Source organism: Hemicordylus capensis, chromosome 2, assembly GCF_027244095.1.
Source record: "Hemicordylus capensis ecotype Gifberg chromosome 2, rHemCap1.1.pri, whole genome shotgun sequence".
Taxonomy (NCBI): Eukaryota; Metazoa; Chordata; class Lepidosauria; order Squamata; family Cordylidae; genus Hemicordylus; species Hemicordylus capensis.
In genome coordinates this window covers 209,566,438-209,578,801 of record NC_069658.1, presented here as the reverse complement: position 1 = coordinate 209,578,801, position 12,364 = coordinate 209,566,438, and the positions used below count along the sequence as shown (strand labels likewise).

The following is a 12,364-nucleotide window of genomic DNA, read 5'->3' as shown; positions in this document are numbered from 1 at the left end:
GGCCATGTACACAATCACATTGATCCCCCCCCCCACTTTTTTGGTTTTTTTGCAGTGTTTTAGCAATGCATCTGTGTGCATCAGTAATGGGGAAAGACCACATGACCTGAAGGAGCAGAAAGCGAATGGTGCATATGTGGTGCTCAATAACAATTCAGGAATAAACAACTTTTATTATTAATTATTATTATCTACATTTTATATCCCGCACTTCCTCCAAGAAGCCCAGAGTGGTGTACTACATACTTAGGTTTCTCCTCACAACAACCCTGTGAGCTTAGGCTAGGCTGAGAGAGAAGTGCCTGGCCCAGAGTCACCCAGCAAGTCTCAGGGCTGAATGGGGATTTGAACTCAGGTCTCCCTGGTCCTCGTCCAACACTCTAACCACTACACCATGCTGGACATTGGAGAATTCCCAGTGCAGCCGCTCTGCTTTTGGGGAAAAGACTGAGTATTTCCAAGGCTCCAAAATCTAGAGGAAAAGTTGGAAACAGCCCTACCTCAGTGAAGGAAGACTCACCCCATTGGCCCCTGTCATGAGAACACAGGAGCCTGCCTTCTACTGAGTCAGACCCTTGGTCCATCTTGCTTAGTCTCGTCTACACTGAATGGCAGCAGCTTTTCCAAGGTTTCAGGCAGGAGTCTTTCCCAGCCCTTCCTGGAGATGCTGCCAGGGAGGGAACCTGGGACCTTCTGCATGCTAAATAGATGCTCTATCATGTGATTAAGGGTGCCACCCACATCCACTTACATTGCAAAAATTAAAAATTGAAAAGCCCCACCACTGTTTTGGCAAAAAAAATCAGTTCTATCTGTTCTGTTAGCAGACCCTTCCTTCCACCAGATGCTGAAAGATGTTAACTAACTGGAGGACCAGGCTGGCCAAGATCTCTGTGCATCCAGACGGGGTGCAGCAGAAGATATCGAAATAGCCCGTCTCGGCTATCTTTAAAAACCCGAGCATTAGTGATGGACAAAATGAAAAGAGAACTGACATTCTCCCACGGCTTTTTCTGAAAGCGGGGCTTTGCTATTTCAAGACATCCAGTTGCTGAGACCTCGGCAGTTTAGTCTCCTGAAAGGGGGATTCTCAGAAAAGAGCCTTCATCAAGGGTCGTCCAAAGGGCACCTGACACAAAACGGTCAGAGCAGAAGCCCTGCGCTTTAAAATTAGGCCAGAGTCGAAAGTTCTCTATGGAGCTCAGATTTGCGGAGGGGGGCGGGAGAAGACCCCCCTCCCCATCTCACCTTATTTCTCCATTGTCTGTTTCGTGAGCACTGTCTGTGCATCCCCCTCACAATTCCCCACTGAGTCATGCTACAGGATGACATTATTAATTCATTTTTATCAGCCTTCTTATCCTTAAAGAAAGTAAGCTTATGAGATCACCCAGTGCACTCTCAATCTCTCTCTCTCTCTCTCTCTCTCTCTCTCTCTCTCCCCCTTTCAACTTCAGATTGCATGGACCTATTGGACCAAATTTGCTACAGTTGTAGGGACATCTCATTGGGACATCTCATGTAGGGACATCTCAGTTGTAGGGACATCTCATCAGCACAATTTTTGATGATGTCATCCATCCCAGTTCAAGATGGTGGACACATGAACGTTTGAAGCAGCAGCAGGCTAACTTGTGAAAATGGTAATTATCAAGTTTATAGTGAAAGATAAGTACATAAGAACATCAGAACAGCCCTGCTGGATCAGACCCAAGGAAGCCCATCTAGTCCAGCATCCTGTCTCGCACAGTGGCCCACCAGATGCCACTGGAAGCCACAGGCAGGAGTTGAAAGGGGCCTGCCCTCCCTCCTGCTGTTACTCCCCTGCAACTGGGACTCAGAAGCACCCTGCCTTTGAGGCTGGAGGTGGCCTGTAGCCCTCCGACTAGTAGCCACCGATAGCCCTGTCCTCCATAAAGTTCTCCAAACCCCTCCTAAAGCCATCCAGGTAGTTGGCCATCACTACATCGCAACTGCAGACGGACCTCCCTGGATGATCTCAATGGGCGGAGGGACTCATGGCGAAGAAGACATTCTCGTAAACACACTGAGCCTAAGCTGTTTCCCTCACAATGCCCCTCTAAGCCATGCAACAAGATGACATTATTTATTCATTTTCATTATATTTAGGATATCTGTATATCACCCAACCCTGTGCCTCTGGGAGGTTTTACAAGAAACATAAGACAAATCAAAACAGAAACTAAAACATTAAAGCCAACCGAGGGTAAGTGTGGGGAATTTTATTTATTTGTTTGTCAGATTTGTAAAAGTAAAGTGTGCCGTTGAGTCGATTTCGACTCCTGGCGACCACAGAGCCCTGTGGTTTTCTTTGGTAGGATACAGGAGGGGTTTACCGTTGCCTCCTCCCACGCAGTATGAGATGATGCCTTTCAGCATCTTTCTCTGTCGCTGCTGCTTGTTAGTCAAGCATTTCCCCGCTGTGCCACTATACACTGCCCTAAACTTTCATCTCTTGGCAGTTAACAACAACATAAAACAAGTTAAAACATACACAAAGATCTTAAAATAATTTAGACAATCTAAAAATCAAAAGCAGATTAAAACTTAAAATTTTTAAAAGCTGAGAAGGCTTAGGTGAAGAGGTGGGTTTTCAAGTGCTTTTTAAAAACTACCAGAGATGGGGAGAATCGTATTTCAGCAGGGAGCGCATTTCACAGTCTCGGGGCAGCAACCAAGAAGGCGCCGTCCCACGTGTGGCCACCAGCTGATCTGGCAGCAACTGGAGACAGACCTCTCCGGACGACCTCAATGGGTGGTGGGGCACATAATGAAGAAGACGTTCTCTTAAATACCCAGGGCCCAAGCCGGCTATATTCCCTCGGAATGATGCTAGGCTGCTGTTCCATAGCATGCTTCAGATAAATGGCAAAGATGGGATGAAAAGACAGTAGCCCCACCCGCCAAGAAGAGGCTCTTACTCCTGGGGAGACCATCATTTTGCCCCCCTTTGCCCCCCCAATAACCCCCAAAGTGGCCCCTTCCAATTTCACTTCCTGGTGGCTGTCCGGGGTGTCCATTTTGGCTCGGCCTGTGTCCCCAGAGCCAGCATCTCCCTCAACAATCTGGAGCAGTGATAGGAAACTTCCAGGCAGTTCAGAGTGGGAAGCGTCCGTGGCTTAGCCCCCAGAAGAAGCCCCCACTTTGCCAGAGATCCGTGCACCAGAGGAACCCATGGGCTGGCTCCATCCCTGAGGAGAACTTTTTTACACTGTTTCATTGATGTAAAGGGGAGAGCTCCCTATGGACAAAATGAATTAAAATGGCACTGAAGCATACACGGAGGTACTGTGGGTCAGTAGGAGAGCCAATCGGGATGAGGAGATTCTACCGGTTCTGGATGGGGTTGCACTCCCCTTGAAGGAGCAAGTACGCAGCCTGGGGGTATTGCTGGACCCGGCTCTGCTTTTGGAAGCTCAGGTGGAGGTGGTGGCCAGGGGTGCCTTTGCACGGCTTCGGCTAGTGCGCCAGCTGTGTCCCTTTCTCGAGAAGGCAGATCTGGCCACGGTTACCCATGCCTTAGTCACGTCACGGCTGGATTACTGTCACACACTCTACGTGGGGCTGCCCTTGAAGAATATCCGGAAACTGCAGCTAATACAAAACGTGGCAGCTAGGGTTTTGTCCAGAGCTGCCCAGTGGGAGCACATCACACCCATCCTGAAAGAGCTGCACTGGCTACCAGTTTGTTTCCTGGTCCAATTCAAGGTGCTGGTTTTGACCTTTAAAGCCCTTAACGGTTTGGGCCCGGGATACCTGAGGGACTGCCTGCTCCCCAGGGTTGCTGCCCGCTTGACGAGGTCATCTGAGGGGGCTCTGCTCCAAGTGCCGACAAAGAGGGCGGCTCGACTGTCGTGCGCGCGGGGCAGGGCCTTCTCTGTCTTTGCCCCCAGACTCTGGAATGCTCTCCTGGTTCTATTCGCTCCTCGGTCTCCATCACAGCTTGTAGAAAGCGTGTAAAATCTTGGCTTTTTACCCAGGCTTTTATTTGATTGTCTCTGCTGCTGCTGCTCTTTGTACTCTGTATTGCTTTTATGCTTTTGTTTTAAATTTTTAACCAGTTTTTAAAAAATATTTTTAGCTTAATATTTTAATTGTATCTTTTTTACAATCTTGTTTTTAAATTTTGCTGTAAACCGCCTTGAGATTGTTTTAATGAAAGGCAGTATATAAATTTAACAAGAAATAAATGAACGAATAAACAAAATACACAGGCAGTGCCGCTCTGTACAAAACTAGGAAACAACAATGGGGAATCCGATACATCAGCTCCACTTTAGAAACAAGACCAGGTGAATCGGAACTCCGAAGTCCAGTGAGAAGTTTGGAGGAGGAAGATTTTGGAAGCATCCAGATCTCTGCTTCGTAGTAAGAGCAACCTCCTCTGCTTGCCTCTCTTGGGGAAATAGTTGGTTTTGATCCATCGATTTAAGGCACCATGTCCAGTGCCTCTCTCTCTAAACCAGGATTATCCATGCCTGGTTTTTTGTTTTTTGTTTTTTTTTAAGCTACCTGGTTAGCAGCAGGAAGAGCAAATGTGGGTGTGTGCGGAACCGCAATGGGGCGGAGTCTCACAAGTGGTGGCTCATCAGGGGGTGAAGTGTCATGGACCAGCATGTGGGATCAATATCAATATTAACACCACCACCCCCAGCTCAAAATACTTGGTTTATTAAACAAAATAACAGATGCAGAGCCCCGGGGGCAGAAATACCGATAGGCTGGTCAGATACTTGATGGATGGCAATCCCAGCTCCCTTTTCTTTTCTTTCTTTCTTTCTTTTTTTTACAAGGAGAGAGGTGGAGAGAAATTGTTCCAATTTCTCCCTCCTGGAGCACAATGCTGGACTTTGAAGACCGCTCGGCATTTCCTCTGCAGTGAGGAGGCCGAGGTCACGTTCCTCTAAGACGCCAGGCCACTCCTGCAAGCAATTAAAAGTCCAGATGAAGTCATTAAAGAGGGCCCGAGGCGTCCAAAAGCAACAGGGCAAAGGGAAAGGTTGGGGAATGAAAAGGCACTCTGCTTAACATCCAAAGGAAACCGCTGACAGGAGCTACCGTTGCAGGAGCAGATTTCTCCTGGTGCACACCAGCCAACTTGCTAAATTTGCTCTTGCCGCTGACTGAACCTAGAGCCCAGAGCCAGGAACACTGTGTTCCAGCCCCGCAGATTTCACCAGAGATGGTCAGAGCTGTCTCTGCCCCACAGAACTGTTGTGCGTTATTGGGGCCGAAACAGGAAGGCGGGCTCTTCTTCAAAGAAAGGTGCCTCGGGCTGCTAGACAGATACACTTGTGAAATTTCCATCTGAATTTCTTCCCAGATTTTGGAGTTCTCCATTATCCATCCTGTCTTCCAAAAGGTGGGAGCGATGTGTTAGGAATGCTCCATTGTAGCATCCCTAATTTCTGGATGTTTTACACAAGCACAGTTTATTAGAGCTTTCAGTTCCCTTGGGTCTTTTTTCCAGCCTGATGAACACAAGTGAATTGATCAAGCACTACAAAGAAGCCAGGGGCGTAACAAGGTTGGAGTGGGCCCAGAGACAAGATTTTAAAATCCCCACCACCACCACTGAAGCTCAGCTCATGAAGTAAATAAATCTTAAATGAGGCTGAATAGTGGTAACAAAAAGCATACTAAAATTTATAAATATATATATAACCTATGTGCCACAATAGAACATCATCTCAAATTATTTTTTAAAAGGTTTTGTAAATTGTGGACGATGCAAGTCATTTAAGGGCTCTGTGGTCGCCAGGTGCCGACATTGACTCGATGGCACAACTTTACTTTTCAAAAGAGCTACCCGTAATGTTGCTTCATATGTACGACTTCATGAAGATTCTGTTTGTGTGCAGAATCTTTACCTGTACTCTGGAGCACCTCTGCAGATCAGGAAAACAACCCAGAAAGAATATAGATGTAAGAATCGATACACCAAACCACAATTAGTAAAACACTGTTTTAAAATGTGCAAGATTGCTTCTTTTGCAGTGTTTTATCAGTGCAACTACTGGTCCTAAGTAGCTAGAGCATATAGAGCTAGAATAATCAAGGGGAATAACAAAAACTTACTTAAATATATCAGAAGCAGAAAAGGGTTGGCCCCTTAGAAGATGAGGGGTGTAAAAGGGATTGTTAAGGGGGATAAGGAGACTGCAGAGAAGCTGAATAAGCTCTTTGCATCTGTCTTCACGGCAGAGGATACTGACCATATACCCACTCTGGACCTGAGCTTCTCAGGCTTGGAGGCTGGAGAACTGGATTAATTTGAGGTGATCAGAGAGGATGTTCTAAACTAACTTGAAAAATTAAAAATTTACAAATCGCCAAGGCTGGATGGCATCCACACAAGAGTTCTGAAGGAACTCAAATGTGGAATTTCTGATCTCCGAGCTAAAATATGTAACTTGTCCCTACAACAGGGCTCTGTACTAGAAGACTCCAATTTTCAAAAAGGGATCTGGGAAACTACAGTCTAGTTAGCTTAACTTCTGTGCCAGGGAAATTGCAGCAAAGCATACTCAAAGACAAAATTGTTAAACATATAGAAGAACAGGCCTTGCTGAAGGAGAACCAGCATGGCTTCTGAGGGGGAAAGTCTTGACTCACTAACCTTTTGGAGTTCTTTGAGGGTGTCGGCATGTGGATAAAGGTGATCTGGTTGACATAATGGACTTGCAAAAAAGCTTTTGACAAAGTTGCCCAACAAGAGGCTCTTGAGTAAACTTAGCAGTCATGGGATAAGGGGACAGGTTCATGTGTGGATTGAACACTGGTTTAAGGACAGAAAACAGAGGGTAGGAATAAATGGAGAGTTTTCACAATGGAGGTATGTAGGAAGTGGGGTCCCCCAGGGATTTGTACTCTTTAACCTGTTCATAAATGATCTTGAAGTTAGGGTAAGCAGCGAAGAGGAGGCCAGATTTGCAGATGGCACTAAACTATTTAGGGTAGTGAAATCCAAAACAGATTGTGAGGAGCTCCAAAAGGATCTCTCCAAACTGGGTGTGTGGGCGACAAAATGGCAAATGCATTTCAATGTTAGGAAATATAAAGTGATTCATACTGGGGCAAAAAAACCCCCAGCTTCACATATACACTAATGTGGTCTGAGCTGTAGAGAGATCTTGGGGTTGTGGTGGACAGATTGTTGAAAGTGTCCACTCACTGTGCGGCAGCTGTGAAAAAGGCCAATTCCATGCTAGGGATCATTAGGAAGGGGACTGAAAATAAAAATGCCCTTATACAAACCTATGGCACGGCCACATTTGGAGTACTGGGTATAGCTTTGGTCACCGTATCTTAAGAAGGATATTGTAGAACTAGAAAAAGTGCAGAAGAGGGCAACCCAGAAGGGGCCTGGAGCACCTTCCTTATGAGGCAAGGCTGCAGCATTTGGGGCTCTTTACTTTGGAAAAGAGGCAACTACGTGGAGACATGATAGATAAAATGATGCATGGAGTAGAGAGATTGGACAGAAATAAAAATTTCTCCCTCTCTCACAGCACCAGAACCGGGGTCATCCCATGAAACTGAAGGTCAGGAAATTTAGGACCGACAAGAGGAAGTACTTTTTCCACACAGTGCATAATTAATCTATGGAATTCTCTACCAGGGGATGTGGTGATGGCCACCAGCTTGGATGGCTTTAAAAGGGGCTTAGACAAATTCATGGAGGAGAGGTCTATCAAGGGCTACTAGTTTGGTGGCTATAGGCCACCTCAAAGGCCAGATGCCTCTCAATCCCAGTTGCAGGGGAGCAGCAGCAGGAGAGAGGTCATGATGCTCTGCTCACCTCTTGCCTGTGGGCTTCTCAGAGACATCTGGTGGGCCACTGTGTGAAACAGCATGCTGGACAGATCCTTGGGCCTGCAACTGGAGGGTTATTCTTGTGTTCTTATATAGGAGGGAGAAGCAGGTTCAGCCTGTCCACTAGGCAGACCTAGGTGATCAGCACAGGCCTATGGAGCATCCAAACCGGTTCAGAAAATCTGAATCGGTTCAGATCCGAACCGGTTCGGAATCGGTTCGGATCTGAAACGGCCTGGTTCATATTTGAACCGCCGAACCGGGCCGATTCGGATCCGAACCGAATCGCACATCCCTAATCAGCAAGGGCACCAGTTCTTGAAGGCAGGAGCATAGACAGCCCCAGAATATAGCAGAGCCAAAGATTTTTGTATCTCCCTTTTATATTGCACTGCCCTAACAGCAATATCTCAAACAGTCATGTGAGATTTAAGATTTCACCCTGCTCTTAGGAACATTAGAACAGCCCTGCTGGATCAGGCCCAAGGTCTAACTAGTCCAGCATTCTGTTTCTCACAGTGGCCCACCAGATGCCCCTGAGAAGCCCAAAGGCCAGAGGGGAGGGCATGCCCTTTCTCCTGCTCTTGCTCCCCTGCAACTGTGATTCAGAGGCATCCCGCTCTGAGCCTGGAGGTGGTCCACAGCGTGCTGTGTGAAAAATGTATTTCCTCTTGTTGGTTCTCAATTTCCCGGCCTTCAGTTTCATGGGATGGCACCTGGTCCTAGTGTTGTGAGAGAGGGAGAAAAACGTCTTCAAAGGGCCTAAATACATTCTGCACCCCCAAACCCAGAGCTGTCTTTGCTCACTGCATCTCAAGTCCCAACAAACAGCTAGTCTCATAAACTGCACTCCTTCCCTTGAAGACGAATTGCCCACCTCAGCATTCATGAAGGAAATGGCCTGAGACTGGATTTCCAAATAAAAGGGCAGCAGCTTTTCCTCTCTGAAGGGTTGGCGTTTTGCCCCCCATAATAGACTGGGAACAATCTCCAGTTGTCTCCCCAAACCATCACAGGCAGGACATTTGACCCCGAGTATGAGCAGCCGGAAGTTAAAGTTAAAGAGTTAAAGTTAAAGAGTTAAAGTTGGGTCCTGCACTTCTCAGCCTGGGGGGGTGGGGGGAGCGAGGTGCCAACCCTTGGGCCTGCCCTGGGGAGGTGGTGCAACGGAGCCTGCTTTCGTTCTAGAACTGAACTGAGAAACCTCCCCAGGATGTATGGGAATTAAGGGGACACAACTCCCGGCAGTCGTTTTCAGAGCCCCGGTGCGGCAGACGACCAGAAAGTGAGGTATGATAGACTCCCTTCCCCGCCCACCCCCAACCTCTCTTTCTGCCCAGGTAGCGGATCTGGGCTACCCGGGTCGGTAGCAGCTGTCAAGAGGCCTCCCGACAACACAGGCTGCTTGGGTCAACTCTCTCTGACCCAAGTAGCTTGTATCGTGTGAATGGACTCGGTGTCCCCAAGAAGAGCTCCGTGCAAGGTTTTCTGCCTCTCCCTCCACTCACAACAAACAGCAAAAGCCAAGAGCCTGGGCAGTATGACAGGCAGAAACCCAACAGGCGCAGCACAGAAACGTGCTTTTAGGAGCCAAAAAATGGGTGGCACAGCCTCACAGGCATACATCTACTCAGCTCTCAGCGGTGGGGAATTTACCTTGGTAACGGCCATGGCGCACGAGTGACCCCAGATTTCAATCAGCTGCTGGGGTCCAAACCGGAATTCCTCCAGGAGCTCTCTCTCAATGGCGCCTGCTTCATCTCTGCTGCAAAAGACATGAAAATGTGGGCGGTTGGAGCAGAGGGGGAAACACAATCCCACATCACCCAGAAAATACTGTTTGTACATTATTTATCTATTTATCAAATTTGTACACTGCCCCAAACTTTAGTATCTGGGCAGTTTATTAGACGTTTCAAAAGCATCATTGGATTCAGACGGAGAGTGGTCTATCGGCATCCTGTGAACTGTGGTTGCTAAACAGAACCTCCATGAAAGGGGCATTCTACCTTGGTTTGTCCCCCCAAATCAAGAGGACCTCCGAGACAGCCGTCACCTTCAAATCGCTTGTTGGTTTTAGAGGTGTGCAAGGAAAATGTTTGGTTTTTTCCCCCCACTTTGGGAGGCCCACTCACAGAAAGACAGGAAGCTGCTTTATGCTGAGTCCATCCATTGGTCCATCCAGCTCAGGATTGTCTACCCTGACTGGCAGCAGCTGTCCAAGGTTCCAGGCAGGAGGAGTCTCTCCCAGACCTACCTGGAGATGCTGCCAGGGACTGAACTCAGGAACATCGGCCTGCAAGCATGCAGATGCCCTTCCCAGAGCAGCCCCCTCCTCTAAGGAGAAAGTCTTACAGTGCTCACACATTAAGCCTCCCACTCAAATGCAAGCCAGGGCTAGCCCTGCTTAGCAAAGGGGGCAATTCATGCTCGCTACCACCAGACCAGCTCTCCTCTCTCGTTCATCATTGGGACCATCGGGGAATCCAGCTATGCGCCTTGATTCCCAACTCATTCTCCCTTCATTTTTATTTTTCAACAACGAGAAAAACTTTAAAGGTGGCTCTAACTCCACCTTCACTGCTGCCTGCAGTGGCAGTGGCAGGAAATCAAACCACAGCTAAGAACTGCCAGCTGGGGTCCTTTTTTTAAACACAGACACACCAGCGGGCAGCATTGTCTCAGGACAGCATGGGTACAAAATGGCTGCCACCACACACAAAATGGCTGCCACACCACACAAAATGGCTGCCTCCCCACACAAAATGGCTGCTACTTTAGACTGTCAGATCCGGCGTATTGTGCGCTAAATGCCTATCAGTTTGTATTCTAAAATCCCAAAGGATTTTTGCCTCCTTCTCCTCCTCCTCCTCATTATTATTATTATTATTATTATTATTATTATTATTATTAGGGAAGAGCACCTGCCTGCTTGCATGGAGAAGGTTCCCTCCCTGGCAGCATCTCCAAGAGAGGGCTGAGAGAGACTCCTGTCTGCAACCTTGAAGAAGCCGCTGCCGGTCTGGGTAGTGTAGACCATTCCGAACTAGGTGGACCAAGTGTCTGACTCAGTAGAAAGCAGCTTCCAATGTTCCTATGACAAACGGGGCTGTAAGCATGAAAAGACCAGCTGGAAGGGGTAAGTGACAGCACCAGGGAAGGAGGTCCTCCTTGCTTTTGCAGTTAGGAACATAGGAAGCTGCCTTCTAATTCTAAGGGTTTATGAGGGGCTATTTGGCAGGAGAGAAAGGAGAAGAGGAACAAGGGGGATGGACTAGAAGACCTCTAAGGTCCCTTCCAACTCTAGCAGACAATGGGTCTATAGAACTACAATTCCCAGGGTTCCTAAAGTGAGAAGACAGAACTCTTTGCTGCTTGTGCAGGCCCTCATAGGAACATAGGGAGCTGCCATATACACTGAGTCAGACCCTTGGTCCATCTAGCTCAGTATTGTCCACCCAGACTGGCAGCGGCTTCTCCAAGGCTCCAGGCAGGAGTCTCTCTCAGCCCTATCCTGAAGATGCTGCCAGGGAGGGAACTGGGAACCTCAGAGGTGCTCTTCCCAGAGTGACTCCATCCCCTCAGGGGAATATCTTACAGTCTTCACACAAGTAGTCTCCCATCCAAATGCAAACCAGAGCAGACCCTGCTTAGCCAAGGAGACAATTCATGCTTGCTACCACAAGACCAGCTCCCCTCCCAGTTGTGAGTGTGGCTGGTTCTCATAACATATAAGCCACCTCCAGCCTCAGAGATGCCTCTGAGTCCCAGTTGCAGGGGAGTAACAGCAGGAGGGAGGGCATGTCCTCAACTCCTGCCTGTGGCTTCCAGCGGCATCTGGTGGGCCACTGTGTGAAACAGATGCTGGACTGGATGGGCCTCCTTGGGCCTGATCCAGCAGGGCTGGTCTTAAGTTCTTCTCCGAAGAGGGATCTTCTTAACCTGGAATTCGTCAGAGTGACAGAATGGGAAGGGAGAGATGCTTTCATCTCTAAACATCTTTCAACGTTTAATTCCAACAGCAAAAAGCGTAATATGTTTAACGTTTAAAAAGAGAGCAAGAGTGCGAACTTTTGCCAGATTTACCAGAAATGTTGTTTCTGCCGCCATCTTTCCCTGGAATGTTTGATGAGCATCTGCTATGGGTAGGAGCCATGTCTGGGAACATTTTTGTATCAGAACATCTCAACTTTTGGCTGCCTGGAAGAACTGAAGGTTCGTGACATGGCTAAACATTCCTTGTCTCAGTTCCTCCCCGGCCACGCCACGCCACGCCACGCCACCCACCCACCTGTAGCGGCAGCCTTTCGGGACGGCTCGTCTCAGTCCTTTGGCAAACCAAACTGGCGCAAAGAAAGGTTGTCAGGACAGCTGTGAAGCAGGGTGGAAGCCGGGTTGGCGGCTTCCCAAACTCAAAAGTGATGCCTGGACTCAGTTGTCTCTGTTCCATTGTTTTGCAGAGGTGATCAAGGAAGCAGATTGGAATCTGCACATTGCATAAAGCTAGACAATGCTCTGGTTGTCTGCT

At 48.1% G+C, this 12,364-nt stretch overlaps 1 protein-coding gene across 2 annotated transcripts in view; it reads right to left on the bottom strand.

Annotated features, from left to right (window-relative positions):
• YJEFN3 (YjeF N-terminal domain containing 3) overlaps positions 1–12,364 on the bottom strand; it is a 47,081-nt gene that overhangs the window by 11,583 nt on the left and 23,134 nt on the right. Inside the window, exon 3 of one of the 2 annotated variants that reach the window (XM_053297129.1) lies at positions 9,493–9,601. In XM_053297129.1, the coding sequence (XP_053153104.1) occupies positions 9,493–9,601 (109 nt within the window). The remainder of the gene's footprint in view (positions 1–9,492; positions 9,602–12,364) is intronic. The other variant, XM_053297130.1, reaches the window with a different exon arrangement.